The sequence below is a fragment of the Lampetra fluviatilis genome, chromosome 19 (assembly GCF_964198595.1).
Source record: "Lampetra fluviatilis chromosome 19, kcLamFluv1.1, whole genome shotgun sequence".
In the NCBI taxonomy this organism is placed as follows: Eukaryota; Metazoa; Chordata; class Hyperoartia; order Petromyzontiformes; family Petromyzontidae; genus Lampetra; species Lampetra fluviatilis.
Window position 1 is genome coordinate 82,827 of NC_136293.1, and position 23,703 is coordinate 106,529.

Here is a 23,703-nt window from a genome sequence, read left to right on the forward strand (position 1 = left end):
ATAACATATCATAATTTGCGTCTCTGTGGAGAACATAAGTAATAAAGTAAATAATCAGAACACATCTCCTTCCAAAACCTGTCCCTCCACATACCATATTATCATATTTTTTACACAACCCAATCGGCCACACATTGCCTTTTGGGAGTGAATTCTTTCAGCAGCATTTGTTTAACATGAGCTGACCAGAGACCGGTTTCGACATTCAGTTTCCCATCAGCAGTCAGGCTTGCTTAAAGCAACACTGGTGAACTGCAACTTGGATCATTACCTGTGAGATCTGCACTCAAAACTGATCTTGAGGAGCTGTACACCCCCTGCTGCAACTGCTAGGCAGAGTGGCCTGAAATCAAATGCATCTCTCCGGATGTCCGCTGCAAAGTATGATCTTGAGTTTTGATTATAGTGTGCTGATCTTTAAAGGTGCATTTAAAATTTTTGATACTCTTGCTGATATTCCTGCTGTTATGGAGTGACTCGTGCTGCCAGCTATGGTTGCAAAGATGGGTCGTTCATGTTATGTATATCGTTCATTGTAAAATTAGAATCACAGTTCCTATGATCACTATTACACTGTTTTTATAGGTTTATTTTGGTGATTTCGAAAACGTACGGTTAAGCCATGTTTGTTTGTTAAAGTATGGAGTTAGCCTGATAACTTTAATCTAAATTGTCTTATGGTTGTTATTGTTTGACTTGCATCCCACTGGGATTTTTGCACACAGCGCTGATAGTGTTTTTTTCTGGAAGATTTAGCTGGGTTTTCCTGGATGTTTCTGTTGCGCGTCGTCAATTTAAGATGTTCTTTGTTCATGTTTTTGTTTGTTGCGGTTGCACTCGAGTCAAGAGCCGCATGGCTCACAGGGCTATACCAAATAAATGAAACTGAAACTGCCAGATGTTTTTTTTATTCGATCTTCATCTTGGCTGCTGATCCCTGGGTGCCACTTCAATGCCTCTGTTGATAGTTGCCCTTCTGCACAAATGCCACAAACATGATCATGTCTGAAATGCTTTTCTCCCAGGATCTCCTTTGAACAATTGTAAATATTATTACACTTCTGTACCAAGGGCAGCTTAATTGAGTCTGAAAGACTCGATGCCAAGTGTTTGCAGTTTGGGGCGACGTTGCTCTGTGCAATAGAAATTTGGTACTGTACTTTGTAGCTAATTTTCAGCAATGGCATGTCCGGGCAATACCAGTTACATGGTGTGATTTGATTTAACTATAGAAGGAAACCAGAGGGTGTGTGCATATGTAGCGTGGGGTAGGGGTGTGTGTGTGTAGAATGGGGTAGGGGTGTGTGTGTGTAGAGTGGGGTAGTGGTGTGTATGTGTATAGTGGGGTATGGGTGTATGTGTAGACTGGGGTAGGGGTGTGTGTGGGGAGCAGAAGTATGGCGGTTAGCGCATTCCGCTACAAACCCGGCGACCCGAGTTCAATTCCTGCTCGCGGTCAATACCAGTAATGATTATCTGAACTGGCCCTGGGCCATTCCTAGGTCAACTGAGCCTCAATTGAGTACTTGGCGCAACGTGTAAAAACATTGCCATTCGGGACACAGAGGCGGCTGGGCGTGGTTCTGTCCACCCACCCCAACCAACCCCTTTCATAGGTGCTCGCGATCTTTGTCTTTGAAGGGGGGGGGGGGGCAAGCTGTAGTGGTATAGGGGGTGAGTTTGTATGTTCTCCCCCTGTTGTGCATGAGCTTCCTCCAGGTTTTGTTTTTTTCCATAGCTAAAAAGCAAAAACGAGCGGGGAGCCCGGGCAGCTAAGACACAGCAAGCTGGCAGTGAGGAGCACAGGTGGTGCATCTGTAATGTGAGGTTACACCTGGATGATTAATTGGTTACACCTGGATGATAAAGATGGACTCTGCCGGCCTCAGCCCACAACCAATGGAGAGTCGAGCTAGGGGCGTGGCCCTGATGTAATGCAAAGGTTACAGCTGGAGGATGATGATTGGCTCTGCTGGCTTCAGCCCGCAACCAATGGGGAGTCGAGTTAGGGGCGTGGCCCTGGGGCCATACAGTGGGCTCTGGAAAGTTCCAGGGATGTGGCTGAGGATTGGCTGCGGGGCATCACGTGGGCCAGGAATTAAAAGGGGCGGAGACGGACAGCACGTGATCAGAGCTTGGAGGAACAAAGGTGGAAGCCACGCTGGTGCCGTGGTCCAGAGCCTGGCACGTGGCGGGCCGCGGCGGTCTCTCTCTCCCTTTCTCTCTCTCCCTCTCACGCTGTCTGCCAACAGCGTGAAGGAGCCATAGAGTAGAGGAACGGATATAGTGAGAGCTGTGGAAGAAACTTAATAAAGAATACTGAATTCCAGACGTTGTCTCAACAGCCTTTATTACACATCTACCAATCCTCTCAGTCAGTCAACTCCTGGAACCTGGGTCTGTTCCGTGACCTGTCAGCAGGCCTTCGACAATTCACGTGGTCTCAAAGTGCACCTAGCATGGCACAAGTGGTGATGTCACCTCCACTTAGTGGTGTACGGCAGTTGTTGTAGGGGGTGGGCTAGGGGGGCGTGTGTGTATACGGTGTAACCCCTTCCATAGTGAGCACCCGTTGGGCTGTGAGCCAAGTGCAAACCAGTATGACATGCGCAATAGATGCGCACACAAGTTTGTTTTGCATGCAGCATTGTAAAAACACGAGTGCTTGTGCATTAAATGCAAAGGCTACTTACATAATCCCAGAATATGGAGATTTTCATTGAAGGCATAGGGTGTGAACGTCTGGGTGTGCACATTGTACCTGATGAACATGATCTTGGAGGTGACATTGAGGAGTTGATTAAGCACAGTCTGAACCTCAATGGAGCCGATCCACTGCCTGGAGCCCACAAACGAAGAGGACTTGTCCCCTGTGTCCATCAGTGCCTGGGGCACACATGAGCACACGCTAACGGTCGTGCAGATGTGTGCAGATGCACGTTTACCACAGACGTGGCCCAGTGGTAGCGCATTCACCATTTGTTGCAGAGGTTCGTAGTTTCAATACCACAGGCCGCCCTGACTATTACTATTTTTATTTTACCAGGTAACGCCCACTGAGCTATGTAACTCTTTTTCAGAAGCGACCTGGCCACAAATGATAGCTCAACAAAGTGGCTTATCATTTGTAGCAGCCAAACACTCCAAACACATGTTTCTAAACGTGCAGGAAAAAACCAGAGGGCCTGGAGAATAATTTACGTGACCACGGGGAAAACATACAAACTCCAAACACACAGGCGTCAGAATATTGGATCGAACCCACTACCTCCTGCATACCAGGTGAGGGAAATAACATCTCGCCACTGCCGGCTATTACCGCAGGGGTACTAACCGTAAAATACTATGCGCCATCTGCTTCACAGTGGAGGTCAAAGATTCCGTGACATCATTCGAAATGAGTGGGCCATTGTGTCAGCGTCACGGTACAAATTGAAATAATGCCCGCAAATTACCTCACTGGGAAACAGCAACATCCGAAGCTTTGTGATAGCCTTTCTGCAATGATAATGGAATGAATACTAATGGTACTGAATTAATATAAATTATCATAACTTACCCAGTCTGCTGTGAAACAACAGCCTGGGAAACTCAATCAATCGATCTTCATTTTACGTGCCAATATAGCCCTCAATAATGGAGGCATAAGTGCACATGACAACAGAACGGGAGCAGTACCGGGGGCAAGAAGCAACAAGAGTGAAAATAGAAACAAGCCACAACCTCAGCGGCTAACACCGACTGAGTGAAATAAATTGCAACCACGCGCAAAATAAAGTGCAACCATATGCAACGAATAGCATAAGAAAGGTAAGTAGTAAATAAAATAGCTCATTATAAAATACACCCTTTTATGAATAATTGAGAAAAAGTTACAGTGAGGGAAAAAAGTATTTGATCCCCTGCTGATTTTGTACGTTTGCCCACTGACAAAGAAATTATCAGTCTATAATTTTAATGGTAGGGTTATTTGAACAGTGAGAGACAGAATAACAACAACAAAATCCAGAAAAACGCATGTCACAAATGTTATAAATTGATTTGCATTTTAATGAGGGAAATAAGTATTTGACCCCCTCTGCAAAACATGACTTAGTACTTGGTGGCAAAACCCTTGTTGGCAATCACAGAGGTCAGACGTTTCTTGTAGTTGGCCACCAGGTTTGCACACATCTCAGGAGGGATTCTGTCCCACTCCTCTTTGCAGATCTTCTCCAAGTCATTAAGGTATCGAAGCTGACGTTTGGCAACTCGAACCTTCAGCTCCCTCCACACATTTTCTATGGGATTAAGGTCTGGAGACTGGCTAGGCCACTCCAGGACCTTAATGTGCTTCTTCTTGAGCCACTCCTTTGTTGCCTTGGCCGTGTGTTTTGGGTCATTGTCATGCTGGAATACCCATCCATGACCCATTTTCAATGCCCTGGCTGAGGGAAGGAGGTTCTCACCCAAGATTTGACGGTACAAGGCCCCGTCCATCGTCCCTTTGATGCGGTGAAGTTGTCCTGTCCCCTTAGCAGAAAAACACCCCCAAAGCATGTTTCCACCTCCATGTTTGACGGTGGGGATGGTATTCTTGGGGTCATAGGCAGCATTCCTCCTCCTCCAAACACGGCGAGTTGAGTTGATGCCAAACAGCTCCATTTTGGTCTCATCTGACCACAACACTTTCACCCAGTTGTCCTCTGAATAATTCAGATGTTCATTGGCAAACTTCAGACGGGCATGTATATGTGCTTTCTTGAGCAGGGGGACCTTGCGGGCGCTGCAGGATTTCAGTCCTTCACGGCGTAGTGTGTTACCAACTGTTTTCTTGGTGACTATGGTCCCAGCTGCCTTGAAATCATTGACAAGATCCTCCCGTGTAATTCTGGGCTGATTCCTCACCGTTCTCATGATCATTGCAACTCCACGAGGTGAGATCTTGCATGGAGCCCCAGGCCGAGGAAGATTGACAGTTCTTTTGTGTTTCTTCCATTTGCGAATAATCGCACCAACTGTTGTCACCTTCTCACCAAGCTGCTTGGCGATGGTCTTGTAGCCCATTCCAGCCTTTGTCAGTAGGCAAACGTACAATATCAACAGGGGATCAAATACTTTTTTCCCTCACTGTAACTGTTGACCCCTTGAAAACTAGCTGAAGTGACATGTGTACTGACCTTTAGCTTTGTGGAGAATATATACGCAACACAATATATAAGCAGACAATATGCCACCTTGCCATAGCGAATGCTGTTACTTCCTACGCTGCTGTCCTGGCCAGAGGCACCATGGGCAAGCTCCCCCAAACAAGCTGTCCGGATATAACTCACCATTAACTCGAGACAACTACCACAAGCAACAGATCCAAAGAAACCATGCAGCAGCTCTCAGGGCCACAAAGTCCAACAAGGCCTGTGCCCCGAGTTCCCAAAAATAATCTGGGACTATATGGACAACATACGGCTTGCAAACTTCTTCACTTTCATTCACAGGATGGCAAAATACAAAAAAAATATAAGCGAGACAGAGTCATCACCATTCAAGCAGCAAGACTCACCCTCCAGCTACAGGGCCAAATCCCTCGTGTCCTGCACCTCCAAGCTGATGGAACGTGCCCCCACGTCTTTCCAGACGGTCTCCATTATCGACCCCCAACTGTCTCCTGAACGAGCCGGATTCCAAACCGGCTGCCGTTGCTGCCAACGAATCTATGTCTTCCCCACCCTCACTGGAACTGGTTTCCAGCGTCAACAAAAAACTGTCACAGCAATGATTGACTCCTCTGCTGCCTGTGACAACTGTTTAGCATCGAAGCCTGCTGATGAATGGGCCCAAAGCATCAGATAACTTCCTACTATACACCTAAGCGACACGACGCTCAGCCACCGAACTCTCCGGTTGCACCTTCCCGGTGAACCCAGCCACAACATAACTGTGAACAATGGTCTCCCTCAAGCCTCGGTGCCAGCACCGTCACTATTTAACTTACTATATAAAAAAAAGTCACCTGCTTACATTGACATGGTAATCTTTCACAATACAATGGCCATCCCCCACAGCTCCGTAGTACCTCCCCCACATTGGCATTAGCGGCCCCGCCCATCTTTAAACCTTTATAAACAACCTGCCTCGGCAGACTTCCCCCTCATTTTTTACCTGAAGACGATTGCTTGTGTTGCGATCGAAACATCGTGATATTGTTATTATTTAGATTATTTTTTCTATCTATGTTGTTTTACTGAAAGACCCAAAGAATATACATTCTTGCAGTCACGAAAGCTTTAAGTGCATATTGTTCCTTTTCAAGTCGCAGTGTTATTTAACTAATGCATTGAGTTTTACGTCACCTGTTGTATGTCCCTGTGTGAAGGCACGGCGCGCTGCGTATAGCCCTGCTGCTTGAACCAGGAGCAGATGGTCTGCAGGGAACGATATGCACAGCCCCAGCCCTTGTCATCTACACGCTCCTGCATGTAGTGGTGGTAGGTGTACGTGCCCTGCACCAGTTGGATCTGTCGGCGAGGAGGGGAGATGCATGGGGGAAAAGCGAGAGCGACGGGGAGCAGGGGATGAGAGAGTGCCATGAGTACCAGACTCTGGCAGAATAGGAAGACGGATGAAGAGGCGAGAACAAGAGATATTTCACGAGATTGACTTGGACTTCATGTCAGAGGCTCGGACTCGTCTCAGTGTTTTCTGTGTCAAAGCCTCAACTCCGAACAATTATTACGATGATATAGAGTACATATTCGGCCAAAGTTTAAACACTGCTGTCATATCTAGGGTGCAGCATGGAATTCCTACCTCGCTGCACTTGATAGAATTCAAAAGATAGCAGTCGGGGTGATTGGATGTTCCAACAGCCACCGATTCACTCCAGTCACTCGCTCACTGGTGGTTCATTGTCCCCTTACCATTTTTCTATCACTACTACATTGTATACTGCTACCATGTTGAGAATTTCAAAACTTGAGCATAGAGAATTCACATTGATTAATGATGTAGTAAAATACTCACTCATTCACTCCAGCCCTCTTGCTCACCAGTGGTCAGTCACCTATTTATCACTCTTGTATCGCGACTACCATTGGTACTATACCCTTGACCTTTTTCGTCTCACCCACACTGTTCAAACTGCAGCTCAAATCCGCTTACTCACCCACCCACTCTCTCACTCACCACACTGCAGGTCACAGACCTTCTCTTTCTGCTTCTTCCCTCGCACTGCTCCACTCTGGAATTCCATCCCATTGTCTGTTTTCCCAAACTATTTATCATAATCTTACTTCATTGAAGAAACGTATATTAGCTATTACCTATCACAACTTTGATGGTGCTGTTTACTGTCGTCCACTTGACATGTTTGGGCCTTTCAGCCTTCTGTGCCCAGCGACTATGCCACAATCTGTTGTGTTTGACGAGCAGGAAAAGTCAGTGGCATACATCACCTTGACGTTCTCCACCTGAGGTGAACGGAGGCCCAGGTGTGGGCTCCTCAGGTACCCGTCGTCTCGCTGCTCGTCTGGGAATGTGTGCACGTTGGCTCTCCGGAAGAGAGGCCGGTCGGCTGGCAGCAAGAAACGTGCATGCAGCTCCTTGGGGGCAATGCACATAAACGCTCTGATTACTACACTTGTTCGTTTACAAAAGCCTGAGTCTCAAGACTCTTTTTCAGAAGGGTGCTCCCAAGCTAAAACGATAAAAACCATAAACAATTTTTTTTACTTTAGCAGGTAAGGCCCGCTGAGCTAAATAGCTCTTTTTCAGAAACGGCCTGGCCACAAATGATAGCTCAACGAAGTGGCTTATCACGTGGAAATATATAGCAGCCAAATACTCTAAACACATGTTGATTCTAAATGTGCAGGGAAAAACTGGAGGACACAGAAAAAAATCCACACGACCACGGGGAGAACATTCAAACTCCAAATATACAGGCGTCAGGATTGGGACCGAACTCATGACCTGGCGAGTAGGGGGACTGCAGTAGGGGCAATGTTGCTGCTGTGTGTGATTCCCAACGGAGTAATATGCAGGTAATTTTTCAACACAGATGTTTGGCCAATGCCAGTGCCACTGTGTATGTTTTTTCAGCCATATCTTTTGGTAAATTCCCATATCCTTAGAAGCTCCTCCCTGTTCCCAATCCTACTTTTAATCATTTTTGGACGTCAGATTTTATTTCTAGTGTAAGTGCAATTAAGCGCTCTGCTAAGCATACTTTAAGTTACATATTTTATGATTTGATGTGTTATATTCGCCTTGTATTTTTTGTACAAGTTGCACCGTAATAATGTAGAACCTAGCCATTTGGAACTTGACCATGTATAGTGGTTGTTTTTGGGTTGCTTTATTTGCGTGTTTTTTTTCTGTAGTAACCAAGGGTTTATGGTGTACACCAGATCCCGAACGAATGAGCATTTATTGCCCAATGGGTTTTACCAAAATAAAGCCATATATATGGGAAACCAGAGACCTCTGAAGAAACCCATGCAGAACAGGGGGAGAACATACAAACACTCACATGTACTCACTAATACAGTGCAAGTGTGTGTGTGGTTGTGTGTTTGTGAATGTGCTAATGTGTGTGGTTGTGTGAGTGTGGCAAAACAACCCCCTACCTCCTCGCGGTGCCGGACGGGCAACTCTGTCGTGGACAGTGCTGTGGGGGGAGGGCCAATACCGATTGGCCTCTCCCCTCATAGCGTCTGTGACCACCACAGTGGCTAAACAGGGGCTCTGGACGGGTGCGAGGGGCTGGTAACCCCTCCACCTTCAATTAATTACCACGAAACCACCAATTAAATATGTAACTAATAATCTTGTGCCGAAGGCCCCGGGGGGACAGGCGTCTATGACGTCTCCTGGCCAAACCCCAATTGGCAGAGCCAGGAGATTGAATTTATACCCTCGGGGCTTCTCCAGAAACAACGAAAAACCACTTCGTGTGGCCACGTGAAATGTTCGAACGCTCACTGCGGAGGAGAGGCTGCCACTCCTCTGTCAGGAGCTGGACCGGTACCGCCTGGATCTCTGTGGCATTCAGGAGGTCCGGTGGACCGGTTCTGGCTCTTGCCATCATGAGGGGTGGACAGTCCTCTACACGGGGCAGGAGACTGCCAAACAACAGGGTGTGGCTCTTCTTCTGAACAAAATAATGAAGGGGGCGTGGGAGCGTGGCGGTGAGGTGTGAGAAGCTGTAACCCCCAGGCTACTTTGGGCTCGCCTTCCCATCAACCGGAGGCGAGGAGTGGTGGTCATGGTTACTTATGCCCCCACCAAAGACGAACATCCGTGGAGGGATGCAGGTAAGACCGATGAGTCAGATGCCTTCTATGACCTCCTGTCACAGATGCTGGCTAAAGTGGACCCTCGGGATAGAGTCATCTTGTTGGGTGACTTCAATGCCCGAGTTGGTCATGATACTGGCACCTGGTCTGGAGTGATTGGAAGGCATGGGCCAGATCAGCTCAATAACAACGGTAGGAGGCTGGTAGATTTTTGTGCAGCCCATGGACTTGTAATTACCAACACGCTCTTCCGGCATCGGCGCATCCACACAACATCATGGATGCATGCCGGGTCCAAGCAAGAACATCTGCTGAACTACATAGTGACGAACCAGCGGATGCGAGCCCATGTCCTTGACACCAGGACTTACCGTGGAGCTGATCTGCCCTCTGACCATTGACTTATCATCTGTAAGATGCGCCTGCCATTCTTCTACTCCGGTGGTGGGTGTACACCCAGGACCCCATTCCAACCTAAGGTGGCCTGGTCTCAGCTAGCTGATGGAAGTTGCAAGCGAGAATTTCATCATCGCTTGCGGCTGGGGTTGGCATCGTCCCCCACTCCTCCTGATGTCGAGGGTAAATGGGCGAGGTTTAGGACTGTGACTCATTCAGCTGTAATGGCTGTTTTGGGTATGTGGTTCAGACCTCCCCAGAGACCCTGGCTGACAGAGGAGGTGTTCAGGATGGTTGAGAAAAAGCGACAGGCCCGCTCTCATCAGCTACAGTATTCCACGTCAGAGAACGAGGAGGCTTACCGCAACCTTCGCTCAGAGTTTCGGAGAGCCGTGAGGTGCTGCAAGGATAGGTGGTGGTCGCGGGTTGCTGAGGAGATGGAGTCTGCCTCAATGGCCCGCGATCACAAATCCCTATTTAACTCCATCAAAAAAGTAACCTACAGCGTCACACCTATTACCATCATTAGGGGAAAGAACGGTGATCCAATCTCCGACCCCCAGGAACAGGTTTGCAGATTTTGCTGAGCATTTCTGTGAGGTCCTGGGGGAGGGGGAATCACTCAGCCTGGAAAACATCATGGGACAAAGTGGGGATGACCCTGCTGAGGCTGCGGTGCCTCAAATATTGGAAGAAGTCACCCCCTGTGAGTGGCTGGCTGAGGTGCCATCTGTTGAGGAAGTACTGAAGGCGATCCAGAGTCTGAGACCAGGAAAGGCACCGGGCAGAGATGATCTCCCAAGTGAAATGCTGAGGGAAGGTGGCATTTGTGCACAGACTGCCCTACATGACATCATAACAACAGTCTGGGCCACTGGACGGGTTCCGCAGGACTGGAAGGATGTCCTGGTGGTCCCCCTCTTTAAGAAGCGGGACGCACAGACTGTAACAACTACAAGGGCATCTCACTACTCAGTGTGCCGGGAAAGGTCCTGTCAAGGATTATTCAACATCGCCTTGCTAGGCACGCTGAGGAGAGGCTTGCGGAGCCCCAATGTGGTTTCAGGAAAGGGCGTCCTGCACAGATGCCATATTTTCTGTCCGTCTGCTACAGCAGAGGTGTAGGGAATTCCAACAAGACCTACATCTCTGCTTCATTGACCTGGTCAAGGCCTATGATACCATCAGTAGGCCTGGGCTCTGGGTTGTTCTTCGTGCTTTCGGAGTCCCTGACCCTCTGCTCACGATCATTAAGGACCTTCATGATGGTGAGCGGGCCCGTGTAAAACTAAGTGGCCGGGAGTCAGAGCCATTCCCTGTACACCTTGAGGTGCGACAGGGATGTCCTCTGGCTCCCACATTATTTAACATCTATTTTGACCACGTAGTTCGTGAAGCCTTCAATAGCTGTACCGGGGGAATTTCCAATTGGTACAGATATAATGGGAGGTTAATCGATGCCTGGGTGCGATCAAGGGATGGCTCCCTATTGGTCAACCACGTTATGTATGCCGATGATTTGGTAATAGCTGCTCATTCAGAGGAGGAGTTGGAGATGCTGCTGCTGAAACTGGAGTGTGCCACTAAGAGGTGGGGCTTTACCATCAGCCCCACCAAAACGAAGCACCTGCCTGGGTATTTTGTACCATTGGGCACTCCACCCCCACAACTCCCAATCGGTGATGAGGTAGTTGTGGAGAGAGTGGAGAGTTTCCCATACCTGGGCAGTGTGCTCATGACCGGCTCCGGTTTAACAGCAGAGGTCTCACTCCGAATCAGTCGAGTGGCATTATCCTTTCATCGGTTGCGTAACGCTCTGTGGAAGCTACCTGGTCTGTCGCTCCGCATGAAGCTTCGGGTCTTCTCAGCCACAGTCATTACCTCACTTCTCTACGCTTGCGAAACGTGGACCCCCCTAATGGAACATCTTCGCCAGTTAGAAACATTTAGGCCTGCCTACGATCAATCCTGGGTTTAACCAGGCTGGATTGTGTGAGGAGCTGACAAATCGTCGAAAGATCTGGACAGTCCTATCGGTGAGCACCTCCGGCAGGCAAGGCTGCGTTAGCTGGGCCATGTAGCCCGCATGCCCAATCACCGCATGCCCAAACAGCTTTTGTTCGGCCCGATCGAGGGGGCTAAACGGGCGCGGCACGGGCTAGAGAAAAGATGGAGTGATGTGGTACAGGAGGATGTGGAGCTGAGTGGATTTGCCGATGACTGGTACCAGCGGTGTCAAGATCGGCCTCTGTGGCGGAGGCTCGTGAGCAGTTGGAGGCAGTCGCCCTCCAACAACAACAGAGGGCGGAGGAGCGACACTCACGACAACGAGCGGAACGCCGGGTGGCTAAAGCACAGCAAGGGGGCACAGGTGGTGCATCAGCCAGTCATCTCGGTCATCTCAGTCAGTCGACCTGTGGCACCTGGGTCTGCCCCGTGACCTCCTGCCAGCGGGCGTTCGACACTTCACATGGCCTCAAGGTGCACATGGCCTGGCACAAGCGTCGTGATGACATCACCGCCACTTAGTGGCGAATGGCGGTTGTTGTTGTGGTTGTGTGTGAGTGCGCGGCTGTGTGAGTGTGTGAGTGCATGGTTGAGTGTGTGTATGGGAGGCGGTAGTGTCGCGGTTAGCGTGTTGTGCTATGAACCTGGCGGCCCGAGTTCAATTTCCGCTCACGGCCAACACTAGTGGCAGCAAATATTTTAACCGGCCCTGGGGCTCCCCTAGGTCGACTCAGCCTAAAATGAGTACCTGGTGCGGTGTATAAATATCGCCACTAGGGAGACAAAGACCACCGGGCGTGGTGCTGGCCACCCACTCTCTCGTGTACCGGCCTGCATAGTCGCTCGTGAACAGCACATGCTCCAACAGTCTAAGGCTATACGGGGGGTCTTTGTCTTTATGTGTGTAAGTGCGTGGCTGTGTGAGTGGTTGTGCGAGTGTGAGTTAGTGTGTGTGCGTAGTTGTGTGAGTGTATGAGTGCGTGGTTGTGAGTGCTTGATTGTGTAATTGTGTGGTTGTGCAATTGCGTGGCTGTGTGACCGCCTGGATGTGTGTGAGTGCCTGGTTGTGGGAGTGAGTGTGCGAGTGTGTGAGTGCGTGGTATGTGAGTGTGTGATGGTGCGAGTGTGTGAGTGCATGGTTGTTTGAGTGCGTGGTGGTGTGAGTGTGAATGTGTAGTTGTGTGAATGTGTGAGTGCGTGGTTGTGTGAGTGAATGTATGAGTGCTTAGTTGTGCGAGTGTGATTGTGTGTGCATGGTTGTGCAAGTGCGTGGTTGTTGCAATACGTGGTTGTGTCAATACGTGGTTGTGTGAGTGCGTGGTGTGTGTGCGAGTGTTGAGTGCGAGCGAGCACCCTGCGGTAGTCGATGAGGCTCTCATCACCCACTCCGGCCGGCAGCATCACGGTGACGATGCGCTCTCCCTCTCTCCGCTCTCCCTCTCCGCGCTTGTCCAGCTCTCCGCGCGGCACAACGAAATGCAGCGGCTCCGGCACAACCAGGACGGCTGTGGCACCGCCGCGTGGCGACGCGAAGCAGCGGAAGCGCAGCGCGTGCTCCTCGGCCTCATACAGCTGCTGCTCCACGGCTTGCATCAGCGCGCCAACTGCCCTACAACGGCAGCAGTAGCAGCGCCGTAGCGGGGGGTGTCATTGATAGCGGATGTGACACCATCTGTTACGCTCGATTTTTCTACTTTTGGGCGAGTTTTCCAAAGAAATGAATCGTAGTGATTCAGGATGTTCCTTAACCCGTAGGTTTATTGCAGCCAATAACATGATTTGTAATTTATAGAGATTAAAGAGAATAAGATATAAAGATAAACAACTTCAATTAAGCTGATTCTTAGAAATTATTTGCAGTTTGGAAACGTTATTACAATTCGGTGATATTTTAAATAATCAACTATAACATTTTTAACACTTAGTTTTAAGCTTTAGCCAACATAACAATGCTATCCTGCCACTGGTTAGAATATTCACGAGTAATTATAGTGATTAACCATTGGCCCAGATAATTATAACATTTGAAAACTAAATTGCAATGGTTAATATCTGATTTAAATCTCATAGGTTGTTCTTTAAGAGGTCATGACACCTATTTAAGAAAGCCTAGTCAGGTGACAGCGGTTATGGAGATTGTCCTGATGATGTTTGCCGTAGTTTAAAATAAAGCGTCGCGTGCGTAATTTCTGCGTGTTTCTGTAATGATTGTTTTTTAAAATCCCTTTGGCAAGGGAGCTAGAACAATGGCAATCAGTGCGCCGTTAAATGCTTGTACACCACGCAACAGTTTCATTTGTTTGACTATGTCGGGTGGTGGAGGTCTTCAGTTCAGTTTAAGTTTATTTTGAATTACCCTGTGAGCCAAAAGCTCTTAAATCGGGTTTCATCATAAAAATACTGCTTTTCCAACTGCTTCTCCACCAAATGTATAAGTCACGGTAAAATAAATTGATGATAAACAATAACAAATAAGCAAAATAAAAAAATAGATAGCAAATCATAATCGCAATATAAAACATTTTCGTATTTTTCAGAAAAGTTAAGTTAAATATAATTAATTATTATTAATTAGCACGCTTTATAAAAAATATACTATTTTAAATGTGTAATATTACTTGTAATGCAGATACGGCCTAAAACACGGCAGCATTATAGCAAGGAAAAAAAACATCTAAAAAAACAGTGTAAACACAATGCACAAAAGTGGTCACTTACAGGCAATCCATAATTATACCTTGTCTAACTCTTCATACATTGGCAGCTGGGCACGAATTCACATGATAGTGGTGATTTAAAGCGAGTGATCAACGGCAATGACTGCAGACCAAGTTTTGTGGCAATATTGTTTCACAGATTAGGGGCAGCAACCGACAACGCTCGTTCACCAAAACTTATTTTATGTCTGGGAACGTTCAACAGAAGGAGTGATGAACGCCTCGGGTGAGGTCTTGCCCTCCCTTCGTGTCAACAAACCCAACAAATATTCTGCCAAATTACCATGAAAGTTATTAAAATAATAAAAATAAAACATAATAAAATAATTCTCACGACGTTTCGGCCACAACGCAAGCAGCCGTCCTCAGGTGATTGAACAGGTCTGTCGGAAAGACAGCGTCTGAAGGGGCACCACCAGGCTTGGCAGCGTATACTTAAGCTGGGTTGGAGGGGGAAGAGCACCTTGACAAAGGAATTTGTTTCAGGTCTGCTTTATGTTCACGGATGCGGTCCGAGACATGTCATTTGGTTTCTCCAATGTAACTGCTACCACAAAGGAAATTTAGTTTGTAGACGCCAGGGTACTGTATGTCTGGAACCACATCTTTTACAGACGGGACCAGATCCAGGATTTTATGTACTGTGTTGAATCGGACCTGGATCAGGATTTTGGAGATCTTTTTTTGTGACCCCAGCAATGTAGGGTAAGGTGATGGTTTTGAAAGGCTCAACAGGATCCTTCTTGATGGTTGGAGTGATGGCTTTGCGGATTGTGTAGTCGGAGTAACTATTAGCCTTAAGAGCTTGGCGTACATGCTTGAGTTCACTGGCAATGTGTTCCTGGTTGGAGATGCATTGGGCTCTATGGTGTAGAGTCTTGATGAGGGAATTCTTCTGGGATGGATGGTGGTGGGAATCCGGTTTTAGGTAAGCATCCGTATGGGTGGCCTTCCTGTAGACAGAGTGGCTCATTGAACCATCAGGTCTCCTTTTTTCTTCTTGGTTCTTTTGGTAAAGTCACATAGAAGGAAAATATAAAATAAAGACATTTTTATTTTTATTATTTTATTATTTCCCTTCTACGTGACTTTACCGAAAGAACCAAGAAGATGAATCCCTGCAGTCACGAAAGCTTTAAATCGAAATTTAAGGTCTCCTTTTAATTAGGACATCCAAAAAGGGTAGCTTGCCATCTTTTTCGACTTCCATGGTGAATCTGATGGCTGGGTGTATGGAATTGATGTGGTCAAGGAATTGGTCTAGAGCAGGTCGGCCATGTGGCCAGATGACAAAAGTGTCATCTACGTACCTCTTCTATAAGGTCGGGCGTAGAGTGGCAGTCTGGATGGCGTCAGTCTCAAATTTCTCCATGAAAACGTTGGCTACAACCGGAGATAGGGGGGGAGCCCATTGGGGTGCCCTCAGTTTGTTTGTACAAAGTTACATTCCAGGTGAAGTATGTATTGGTTAAGCAGTGTCTCACCAGAGGGGGTACCTCAGTATTCAGTCCTTGATGAACCAAGTCTTCAATGATTGCGATGGTGTCAGGTACAGGAACTTTGGTGAATAAGGAAACCACATCAATGCTGCTAATCTTGCATACTGCATAATGCACGGGCATAATATGACTTTGAAACCCCCCCCCCCCCCACCTTCTACGCATTCCACAAGTAGTGACTAATCCCATATCTGCATTTCCCATAAATATGCTAAATTCCTCTTGATATGCAAATTCCTTTGCCAAGGCGCCCCTTCCCCCCTCCAACCCAGCTTAAATATACGCTGCCAAGCCTGGTGGTGCCCATTCAGACGCTGTCTTTCCGACAGACCTGTTCTTCACCTGAGGACGGCTGCTTGCGTTGTGGCCGAAACGTCGTGAGAATAATTTTATGTTTAATTGTTATTTATTTAATTATTTCCCTTCTACGTGACTTTACCGAAAGAACCAAGAAGATGAATCCCTGCAGTCACGAAAGCTTTAAATCGAAATGAAACATATTGTAAATAAACAACCCCTGGTGAATCGTTCTGTGATCAAGAGGTGATGTTAATATAGTTTTTTTGTACAAGTCACAATGATGGGTCTGATAAGGGGCATTCAGAGAAAATCTTAGAATGGAATGATAAGTGGGAATGAGCTTATTCGGTGTTGTATTGGAGGTGGATTGATACACGTCGCAGTAGTTAAATAATGGTAAAATAAACAAAACTGAGCTGGTAAGACATGTTTATGTCAGTAGAGAGAGCTCGTTTTTAATTTAGCATTACTCCCAGTGCATTGAATGTTATCCTAGAAAATGACCAAGGTAATTTATTTTATCAACCTGTTCGATTTGTTTGTTTTCCAGCGTGCATAGTTTAGAAAAAAATTCTTGCTTGTCCTTTCCCTGGAGAGAAACAAATAACTTTTGATCTATTGGCATTCAGAACCAGCTTGAGTGAGTTTAGATGATGTTGAATTGTATTAAAATCGCTTTGTAATTTCCTGTACACATCTTCAGTGGAGTGTCCAGTAACCATCAAAACAGAGTCATTCACAAATATGTTAATATTAGAATGTTCTAATTGTGTGCCCAAGTAATTGACATAAAGCTAGAACAAGATGGGTCCAAGAATGGATTTCAATTGTGTTTGACACCAGGTTACCAGTGGATCATTTCTGAATTCGTGAAGAGGCAGCGTTTAAACCAATTAACTGTGTGCTTGGTGAATCATAGGCTACTAAGTCTATTTTAGTAAGATTCTGTGGTCTACTATGTCAAATGCTTTAGATAAATCCAGGAATAGGCAGGCGCAGCATTATTTGCTCTGTAGATTATTGAAAACAAAGTTAAGGGAGTCTATGACAGCGGTAGTTGTGCTGTATCTTTTACGAAATCCTGATTGTTTGGAGAGCAACAGCTTATTGTCTGAAAGATATTTACTTATTTGGGTATTTAATGATTTTTCAAATAATTGAATCAGTGGTGATAAGATTGATATAGGGCGATAATTGTTAGGGTCATCTTAAGAGCCACTTAACAAAAATGTTGTCTTAACGACAATAATTTGGTCAGATCCTTACATGGCCTAACCATCAAACAATTATGAATCATGATATTATCTCCGAAAATTATACATGTTAAGTTTTTATTTTAAACATTTGCTGAGCACAGACCAAAAGGCCCAAAATGTCAAGCAGCTAGCTACAAACGGCACTATCAAAGTTATAATAATTAAGAGTCATCTAATGGACATCTGTGAAAAAGAGCTTGATAAATTAAGATTCTGGTTCCTGATTGAGTCAATGCGTTTCTTGAATTGAGAAAGATTATGATACGAGCTTGGAGAAAGAAATGATGGGAAGGAATTTCAAAGTGCAGCAGTGCAAGGGTAAAACCACAAATATGTGTTGGGACTTGCAGTGTGGCGGGTGAGAGTGTAGGTGAGTGAGTGGGTGAGTGGATTTCACCTGCAGTATGAACAGTGTGGATGGTAGAATGAGTCCTAAATATAAGATTAATCATTGATTGAAGTCCATTGGGATAGTAGCCATGATAGCAGCAATACAAGAGTGATAAGGAGGTGACTGACCACCGGTGAACGTGAAACTGGAGTGGATCACTGAGTACTGTGCTCCATCATTAAACCTTTCCTGTTCCGATAACGTACGGAATGGAATTGTAAAAGGCCATATGGGAGGGCATCGCACAGTTTGGCGCCAGCTATCATAGAGTGCTGTAGTGTCGCTACGGTTCTCTGCGGTGAGGGCAATGTCTTTAAAAACAATGGCGCTATGCCTATACATATATTTCCAATACATTAATTTCCAATGCTAACAGCTTGCGCACTCCGAGATTTAGCAGTGAACGGGACCCACCCTGCAACTTGCAAACATCTCGGAATGGCAAAGGGTTAAAATCAACCTGACTGCTCTATGCCGAATTCTATCGTTTACAGGGAGGTAGGACCTGAGCGCTCTGCCCCAAATATGGCAACAATAATTCAAACGTTTTAATACCATTGTGCTGTTTTGTCATTTTCAAATAACTAAGGCCTGCATTTTGTTGTCACGGCTTTGCTCAGTCTTGGCTCTGCCTCAAGTGAGCCGGTTCAAAGCCGCGTGCAACTCAGGCCGTCTCCGAGCCCCGGCCCCATCCAAGGTCAGGATTCCGACAAGCTGAATGCGAGCCAAGCCACGGCCGAACCGCTTATTCTTGCATCTTGAAATCGACCGCACGGCTCGACCCGAGGCGAGCCGTGTCAGAGGTCGAGCTGGAGTCACAATGGAGAATGCCGGCCCATGAGCGCGCGATGCTCACGGACCGCCTACCGGCGGTAGCCATGCCGCGGCGGAGGGGGTGCCCTACATTTTCCAGGTATGCAGCGCGGGGCAGGTGGAGAGCACGTCGAGGCGGAGGCGGGCGAGGTGCGCGGGGCCGCAGTGCTCTGTCACGTGGAGAGCCGGGTTCCGCTCTGCCGTGCCCTCCGCCCGCGTCAGCTCCAGCAGTAGCTTCACGTTCACCAGCGGCTGAACGTTCCAGCACAGGGCACAGCGTTAAGCCTTCAAGTGAGGATCGGTTCCATGCTCTCCATCCAACCAATCAATAATGAGAATAATGATAGTGATTTGGTGTTGAAATATCACCCGTTTACATCGGGGTGTTGCAGAGCACTTTACATCATTTCTCATCTCAAGATGTAATAAACGACTCCGTTAGGCTTTCTGGATCTCCGTTGTGTCGTTTATTTGGTTCTTTGCACCGCACCCCGCACCGCCTCCGCACGCGCCCCACGCACGCTCCGTGTGGGCCGCCCTCGCTGGTGGCCGCTCCGCTCCCTCTCTCTCCGTGCGTTCCGCACACGCGCCAGCCACACCGCTCGCTCCGTGTGCCCCGCACACTCCGCTAGTCACTCACTAACCACGTGTGCCCCGCACTCGGCTAGCACTCACACCCCTCTAGCCCCGTCGACCCCACGCCACGTGGCAGATGGCGCCGCTGCTCCCGCTCTGCCTAGCGTGGCCTCCTCCTATTCTCGCTCCTTTCCCACTCTCGATCTCCTTCCGGCTCTCCCCCTATATCCTCCTCCTCACGTGACCCAGACTCCTCCTTCCTTCCTGCCCCCGTCTCCGCCCCCCGTTCACCCCGTCTCCCATTGGAGCCGAGATGAGCAGTGGCTCCTCCCACATGCTCCATCGACCAGGCTCCGCCCCCCAATGCTCCGGCCCACGTGATTGGCGCGGAGGCCCACAACCACCCCGTTTGTGCTCGCATTACAAAGATATTTTATTTGGCATCTCCCCCAGGGGTAGTTGCTGGCCTGCAAAGGGACATTAGTCTGCCAATAGCGGACAATGTTGCTATGTGTATTGCCAATTGCGTGACTTTGTGAGTCATTTTTTTAATTTAGCAAATTTGGACAAGACACCAAAACACGATGGCCTATTCATTGTGAATGAGGTCACAGGCTCTCTATCGACCACTGTGAAGCAGACAGCACGTATGCTATGGTTAATAAACCCACAGTAATAATCAGGGTGGCTTGTTGCCATTGGGCCATGTCACCAACCAAGTGAGTGTTCAACTGAAATTAATATATTTTGAAATGGAGACCTCGGAAAAATGTCCTCCTTTATTGTTTTAGTTTTTTCCTGTCAGAAACATCTTACCTATAAAAGGAATTTTTTTGTCTGTCTATGTGTCCGTGTGTGTGGACACACCTTGTGACGCATTTAACTCACAAACTGCTGGCTTTAAATTTCAGACTACAAACGTACGACGCGATAAGCCCCTGACCGAAAAATCACTATTTCTTTTTCCCATCCGTCAAATGTAAAGTGGTTAAATGAACAATTTATTACTATGTATTAAAATATTACTACGCTGAGCACGCGCCAAAACACGCAGCTGCGCATGCGCGAAAAAGCTGACCCGTGGTTGCCCAAGCAACACACACACGCGATCGGTGGGGGTGGGCAAAAATTCTCATTCGCGTTAAATGCAAAAAAAAAACACAACACTGAGGTAAATTCTTCAAAGTGTGATGTCCTCTTCTCCCCCCCCCCCCACCCCAAGGTGTGCAGTTACTACTATAGGGTTTGTAGATACTAATATAGTCCTGAGATACTATCACTGTAGAGCGGGCGGGGGGATGGTGGTGGGGGGGAGGTAGCGGCTTAGCCCCAGCCTGCCACGGTGCCACCTCGGCCGGCTGGGCAATCTAGGCAAGGCCAGGGGCTCTGCACGGGACTAGGCCTCACCACAGCACTCTGTTAAGTTAGTAGTTAACTGCTAGAGTCGATAGATACTATTATAGAGTCGGTATATATGACTATAGTCGGTAGACATGACTGTAGAGTTGGTAGATACTACTGTAAAGTCGGGAGATGCTACTGTAGGGTCAGTAGATACTGCTATAGAGTAAGCAGATACTGCTATAGAGTGAGTAAATACTACTATAGAGTTAGTAGTTACTACTATATAGTCGGTAGATACTGCTATAGAGTCAATACATACTATTGTAATGTGAGGATATATCCGGGTGGTTGATTGATCACACTTCGTTACGATGATTGGCTCTACCGGTCCTGGCCCATAACCAATGGGGGGAAGTCTAGGGGCATGGCCTTGACGTATTGGGAAGGTGACATCTGTAAGTAGATGATTGGATCTGCTGGCTTTAGCCACAGCCAATGGGGGGACGAGTCAGGGGCGCGGTCCTGAGATCGTACGATGGAGTCTAGAAGATTCCATGGAGGTTAACCAGGATTGGTGGAAAGGTACCACGTGACCCGGGTATTAAAAGAGGTGGAGACGGACAACACGTGGTCAGATCTGGAACGAACGGAGGGTGAGGCCACGCGGGAGCGGGGTCCAGGCCTGCCTCGTGGCCACACGAGTCTCGCTCTCTCTCTCCCTCTCACGCTGTCTGTTAGCAGCGTGAAGGAGTAAGACAGGAGTGTTGTGAACGAAAGACAAATAAAGACCGGATTCCAGAAGTCGCTTCCACGACCTTAATTACATTGGTGACAGAAGTGCTTCTTGAGACCGTTTGGACAATTATTAGAAAATGTCCAAGCACCTCAAAAAAAGAAACCCACTGGATCCTCGGATGAAGATGACGAAGCGGACGGGGACGAGCTGCTGGGAGCCTCGGGTCCTCTGCCGCCGTCTGCCGCTCTCCCCGATGCCGTGCATCAACGACAGGCCGGCGAGGAGGCGTCTCCGGCTGCGGACGAGGGGTGGCGTCGGGTGGCGGAGCAGATAGAATTGCTCCATACGATCCTGCTAAATCTTGCAATGGCGGTCGCGTCATCTGCGGCCCTCGGTCGGCCGTGTGGAACTCACCCAAGGGCTGATGACCAAGATCTTCAGCGGGAAACGCTGTCCGCCATTACTCCTGCGCAGAGGGGGAGGCCTTCATCTTGGGCGGGGCTGCTGCCACGCGGCCGCCGGACGCCATCTTGGGCGGGGCTGCTGCCACGCGGCCGCCGGACGCCATCTTCACGGAGCCGCGTGCTGCGTGGGGAGCGGGATCTGACACGCCCGAGGCCTCGGATATTCACCGCAGCCATCGCCTTCCTCAAATTAAAGAATTTGTCGCCGGGGGCGACTGGAGCGCGTTCACGTGGCGGTTCGAGTCAGCCTTCTGGTCGGTGCGATGGACGGAGGCAGAAGCGCTGGAGGATCTGCCCACACTGTTGGACGACGTCTCCTTGGCAGTCTTCCGCTCCATCCCGGCGAGTAAGAAAAAGACGCTACGTGACGCTTTCGCGGAAATGGCGGAGTTCTACGAGCCGCTGACGGCGGCTACCAGGAAATTCATGCAGCGGCGTCGAGGAGCGGAAGAATCGCCCTTGGCCTACCGAGGGGCGCTGTTGGCGCTTGCCATGGCCGCCTACCCCGATTCGTCAGCCGATCTCCTGGATCCTCTCATCCTTTTTAGAATGATTGAGTTGTCCCAGGAACTTAACATATCATTGCCGGTGTGCGGCCACGAACCGCTAACGTCTCGATGGGCGGCGCTGTTTGGACGCCAAGTTCAACCTCAAACGCTGGGGCCAGATGGCGGCATGGACGGGTGATCCTGAGGTAGACGAGCCCCCGTTGGGATGGGCTCCACATCGTGTCGTCTACGGCTCCAACGACTCCAGCGACGACGAGGTGATTGCAGCCGTTCCTCGCTGGGTCCCGAAACGCCGGCCGCGCGAGCAGCGCGACGGGGCCGGACGTCCACGAGCGGGGACCGGGGCGACCGACTGCCGGGCGGCGGCGGCCACATGTTTCAAGTGTGGCCGACGAGGCCATTTCGCCCGGGATTGTCGCTGCCGACTCCAACCTTCTCAGCTCCCGTCGGGCCGACTTCCATCTCCTCCACCGGACGCGGATCCACGGCACCCTCGGGCAAGTCGGCACACATCGGACACCTGGCAGGTCTTGACACATCACGCATCCACTCGCACCCATGTTTGCACTCCTAAAGGGAATTGTGGGTCACCTGGGTCGATGCCGCACTCGGTTACACAAAAAATTGGCTTGAAGGGTGGTGGGCAGCCGCGTCGGGGTCCTCGACGGTACGGGGTACTATCGATGGGATCGATGTCCGTATTTTGGTGGACACCGGCGGGTCTGCAACCATCATTTCCGATGTTATTTTTCATCTCCTGTCTATTCCTACGTCGCGGATCCGACCGGCTAACGATACATGCGTTGCTGCGAATGGGGGTAGCATGGGTATTTTGGGACGAGTAGATGTGCGCATTGCTATAGGGAATATCACCGTGGTGGGACCAATTTTGATCTCGTGTTCATTGGCCGTCCCATGCTTATTGGGCACCGATTTCCTTCGTCGGATGCCCGTTAAAATACTCGCCGATCAAGGTTGCTTGGAAATGCCAGAATGTTCTTCCTGCCGTCCCTGCTGGGCCGTTCGCCCCCAGGAACGCTGTTAACGCGATTGTTGCTGTCACGGTAGAAGTACCATCTGGCACACAAATGCTTATCCCGCGGCGTTACCGAAAGCGGTTGGAAGCCGCGGACGATGCAACGGGTGTGTTGTTGTCCCCTTCAAACTCTGTGGCTAAATCGTTTCCCTAGTGGCGGCTCAAACTATCGTTCGGCCTGGTCAGGCCCCATTAATACAAGTGTTAAATGGGGGCCCGGACCGGGTGGTCGTTCCGGCTGGCATGCCACAATCCGTTCGTTCGGACGATCGATGGATCGCAGAATTGTGCCGGGAAAATACGTCCTTTTCGGCCACGCAGCGGAGCGCCTTGCATTCACTATTGTCGGAGTACGCTGACGTTTTCAGTAAAAACGATTTGGATTTG

General features: G+C 48.7%; 1 protein-coding gene across 5 annotated transcripts in view; it reads right to left on the reverse strand.

The window, feature by feature from the left end:
* Positions 1–23,703, reverse strand: part of UFSP2 (UFM1 specific peptidase 2) — a 38,063-nt gene that overhangs the window by 2,487 nt on the left and 11,873 nt on the right. For 4 of the 5 annotated variants that reach the window (XR_013637755.1, XM_078864776.1, XM_078864780.1 and 1 more), the window contains exons 5-9: positions 18,743–18,903; positions 13,029–13,284; positions 7,431–7,577; positions 6,330–6,494; positions 2,762–2,886 (exon numbers count right to left, since the gene is read on the reverse strand). Coding sequence is in view for 4 of the 5 variants with exons in the window: in XM_078864776.1 (XP_078720902.1) it covers positions 2,762–2,886; positions 6,330–6,494; positions 7,431–7,577; positions 13,029–13,284; positions 18,743–18,903 (854 nt within the window). In the remaining variant the exon portion in view is untranslated. The remainder of the gene's footprint in view (positions 1–2,761; positions 2,887–6,329; positions 6,495–7,430; positions 7,578–13,028; positions 13,285–18,742; positions 18,904–23,703) is intronic. The other variant, XM_078864777.1, reaches the window with a different exon arrangement.